Below are 4,011 nucleotides of genomic sequence, written 5' to 3'. Positions count from 1 at the left end.
AAGTAGCCTGTTATGCCTTTTCCATCTGTCTTATCACCAAATGATAAACAATTATGAGTTTTCAAATGAATCAGGTTCACTTTCTTTGATTCAGTGATTGAAAGTACTTCCAGTCCTAGACATTAAATTACTGCTTGGCATTCTCTGCCATCCACACTGTATTTGGCAACCATTCCTGACTTTAATTATGTCCAGTATTGCTCTTTAGCTACTGAATTATGACTATATCAAAATGTTCATTCTTCATCTTTCCCAGCATGTTTAACATCCGTCACTGCTTTGGTGACAATCAGTGGATGTTTACAAAGCAGATACTGGAGGAAGTTGAAGGGAGGTGGATACAGTCTGATGGTCTTTGTTGCTAATGGAAAAATCAGCTCTACCAGTCAATGGAGAGACTAGGAATGAGGAAATATCTTACTGTGTGGATGAGCTAATCCTTCTCATTGACTTTTCACAGTATAAGAATTTGCCACCTTATATACATGCAAAATAGACCTAATGTACCAGTTAAATTGCAAAGTGTATCATAAGCATCGCCAGACCAATCTGTACAATACTAAGCATGATCTAGGTGCACAATAAATATTGACAAATATGGACACATTGAAATTTTAAAAAGTATTTAAATCTCAATAAATATGTATTTATGGGTGAGTATTTGTACAGATGTATCTATGCATGTGAAATAATAAGGAAATATTGTTTTTACTACTTAATATTTGAAGAATAAAGGTCCTCATGACATTACACAGATCAGAGTCTAATATCTATAGACATCGCATGCCCAGGTATCTGTATAGACTGGCAATTTTTGAAGTACCTATAAAGCCTTATATCTCAGAAAGTTCCATAATCTGCTTAGACTTTTTATCATCTTTTATGTACTTGAAAACTTTTTAAAACATTTTTCACAGAACTCAAATAGTCATATCAAAGCACGTAGATTGAAGTAAACATCAAGGTAATGAAATAATGTGTTTTCATTTGCACAGGTGCATGTGAGTTTCCAACCCCTCCTTTATCATTGACTATAAAATACTACAGAGGCTGTACGTGTTGCAGAGACGTTCTGGTCTGCCTCTCCTGAGCTATGTGAGAAGACATATTTCCTTGGAAAGAGCTTCAGACTCTGTCATTGGCAAATCTCCATCCTTGCACCTTTGTTAGTGTGTGTGGAAGAGTCAAGAATAAAATACATTACAAAAATCAACTCAGAAATTCTCAGAAAACTCTCAAAAATACATTTAAAAACAGCTTTCCAAATGAGTATGTCAACAAATCTGCAGAACTCATATAAAAATGGAGCGTTTTATGCAGACAATATGTGATATCTTCCAGAACATACTGATGACCATTTTAGTCTTGGAATTAATCATTGGAATTTTAGGGAATGGATTCTTGGCACTGGAGAATTGCATGAACTGGATCCAGAAAAAGAAGATCTCATTTGTAAATCAAATCCTCACCGCTTTGGCAACCTCCAGAATTTGTGTGCTTTTGTTCTTGTTCACAAATTTATTAATTTCCTCGGTCAATTCAGATTCAGTGATAACTTCAAGGATGGTAAAAATCATTAATAATCTATGGATTATACTCAACCATTTCAGCATATGGCTTGCTACATGCCTTGGCATTTTTTATTTTCTCAAGATAGGCAACTTTTCTAGCTCTCTTTTTCTTTATTTAAAGTGGAGAGTTGAAAAGGCAGTTTCATTGGCACTGCTGGTGTCTCTGGTCCTCTTGTTTTTAAATATTTTACTGTTCAACTTGGAAATTAATGTGTGTGTAAATGAATTTCAAAGAAACATATCCTACAGTTTCAGTTCTCATTACCATGAAAAGTGTCACAGGCATGTGTTAAGCCTTCACACTATTTTCCTGTCTTTCCCCTTCATTGTGTGCCTGTCATCTTTCCTCCTGCTCATCTTCTCCCTGTGGACACATCACAAGAAAATGCAGCAGCATGTCCAAAGATGCAGAGATGCCAGCACTACAGCCCACATTAAAGCCTTGCAAATTGTGATTGCCTTTCTCCTGTTATATACTACCTTTATCTTGTCTCTGTTAATACAACTTTGGAAATATGAGTTACTGAAGAAAAGTATTTTCCTTTTATTTTGTCAGGTTGTATATATAGCTTTTCCTTCATTCCATTCATGTGTCCTGGTTATGGCAGATATGAAGCTGAGACAGGCCTCTCTCTCTGTGCTGTGGTGGCTGAAATGCAGGCTCAATTCCATGGAAACCTTAGATCTCTAAAACACTAGAGATGATGTTGCATTTTCCAGACAAAGATTAACAAAATTTTCTTCTGTATTTTCCATTTAAATAATCTTTGACTTTGAGTGAATACATTTTATATTTTGTTTGCAATAAGTGCTAGCTAAAATTATTACTAGTTTAGCATGTTGTGTACAAAGTTATTACTTTTTTATTAAGAATTTTTTTATTCATTTTACATACCAACCACAGATCACTCCTCCCTCGACCAGCCCCCAACCTTTCCCTCCAAACTACCCTCCATTCCCTCCTCTGACAGCTCAAAGCCTCCCATGGGGAGTCAGCAGAGCCTGGCACACTTGGTTGAAGCAGGTCCATGCTCCTCCCCCTGCATCAAGGCTGTGTAAAATGTTCCCCTGTAGGAAGTGGGCTCCAGAAAACCAGCTCATGCACCAGGGATGGATCCTGATCCCATTGCCAAGGAGATCCCCAAGCAGACCAAGGTACACAACTGTCTCGCCCGTGCAGAGAGCATAATCAAGTCCCATGGGGGCTCCACAGCTTTTGGTCTAAAGTTCATGAGTTTCCACTAGCCTGCTTTGGCTGTCTCTGTAGATTTCCCCATTGTGATCTCAATGCTCCTTGCTCATAGAATTCCTCTTTGATTTCTACAATTTGATTCCTGGAGCTCTGCCTGGTGCTCCCTGAATCTGCTTCCACTAGTCACTGGACAAAGACTCCATGATGACAGTCAGGACATTCACCAATCTGATCACTGGGGTAAACCAGTTCAGGCACCTCCTTCACCACTGTCACTAGTCTAAGCTGGGGTCATCCTTGTGGATTCCTGGGAACCTCCGCAGCACCCAGTCTCTCCCTATCCCCACATTCATAGGAGCATTACTCGTAATAGCCAGAACCTGGAAACAACCTAGATATTCCTCAACAGAAAAATGGATAAAGAAAATGTGGCATATATACCCAATGATGAAGTACTACCCAGCAGTAAAAAACAATGACATCATGAAATCTGCAGGCAAATGGATAGAACTAGAAAATATCATCCTGAGCGATATAACCCAGACTCAGAAAGACAGACACAGACACAGTATGTACTCACTCATAAATGGATACTAGATGTAAAGCAGAGCATACCCAGACTACAACCCACAGCTCCAGAGAGGCTAGCTAACAGGGAGGACCCTAAGAGAGATGCATGGCTCTCCCTGGGAAGAGGAAATAGATGAGATTTCCATGAGTAAACTGGGGGTAAGGAGGGGTAATAGCAGGTAGAGGATGGGGGAAGAGAACATAAGGGAACAGGATGGTCTAACTGACACAGGAACAGAGTGGGAGAGCAATGAAAGAGGTACCATGACAAAGTAATTTCTTAATACACATATTCAAATGAAGATGTGATTGTAACCCACTAAAACATAAATATATTAAAATTATATAAGCTTTGTAACAATTATTAACCACTGAGATTTTGAGTTATTGGCCCATACAATATGTGTTTTAGTATTCATATCAACTTTAATAAAATATATGATTGAAACCATATAAATATAATATAGAATACATGGACAAAAGTTTAGGAAGAAATGTATACTATCATACAGACTTATAAACCACTGGACATAAACGTATTTTATTAAATACAGAGATAAATTATTTTTGCCAATTCATTAGAATTATGAGACTACTGAGTTGAGTTACTGTGTCTCTATTATTAATTTCATTATTAATCATTCTAAAATAAGCTCTGATTATTAGGACTATGTATTT

General features: G+C 37.6%; 1 protein-coding gene across 1 annotated transcript; it reads left to right on the top strand.

Annotated features, from left to right (window-relative positions):
* The first annotated feature begins 1,302 nt into the window (after positions 1-1,302).
* LOC107399828 (taste receptor type 2 member 109-like) lies at positions 1,303-2,262 on the top strand. The gene has a single exon (XM_015989115.1). It carries the CDS (start codon positions 1,303-1,305, stop codon positions 2,260-2,262), a length of 960 nt encoding a protein of 319 aa, XP_015844601.1.
* The last annotated feature ends 1,749 nt before the right edge of the window (positions 2,263-4,011 follow it).

The sequence above is a fragment of the Peromyscus maniculatus genome, chromosome 3, assembly GCF_049852395.1.
Source record: "Peromyscus maniculatus bairdii isolate BWxNUB_F1_BW_parent chromosome 3, HU_Pman_BW_mat_3.1, whole genome shotgun sequence".
Lineage (NCBI taxonomy): Eukaryota > Metazoa > Chordata > Mammalia > Rodentia > Cricetidae > Peromyscus > Peromyscus maniculatus.
Note: the sequence above shows the minus strand (reverse complement) of the source record. Positions and strands in the feature narration are given on the sequence as shown.

Bases quoted from the DNA above. Each gene is read 5' to 3' on its own strand.
- LOC107399828 (XM_015989115.1), top strand. From the start codon at position 1,303: ATGGAGCGTTTTATGCAGACAATATGTGATATCTTCCAGAACATACTG.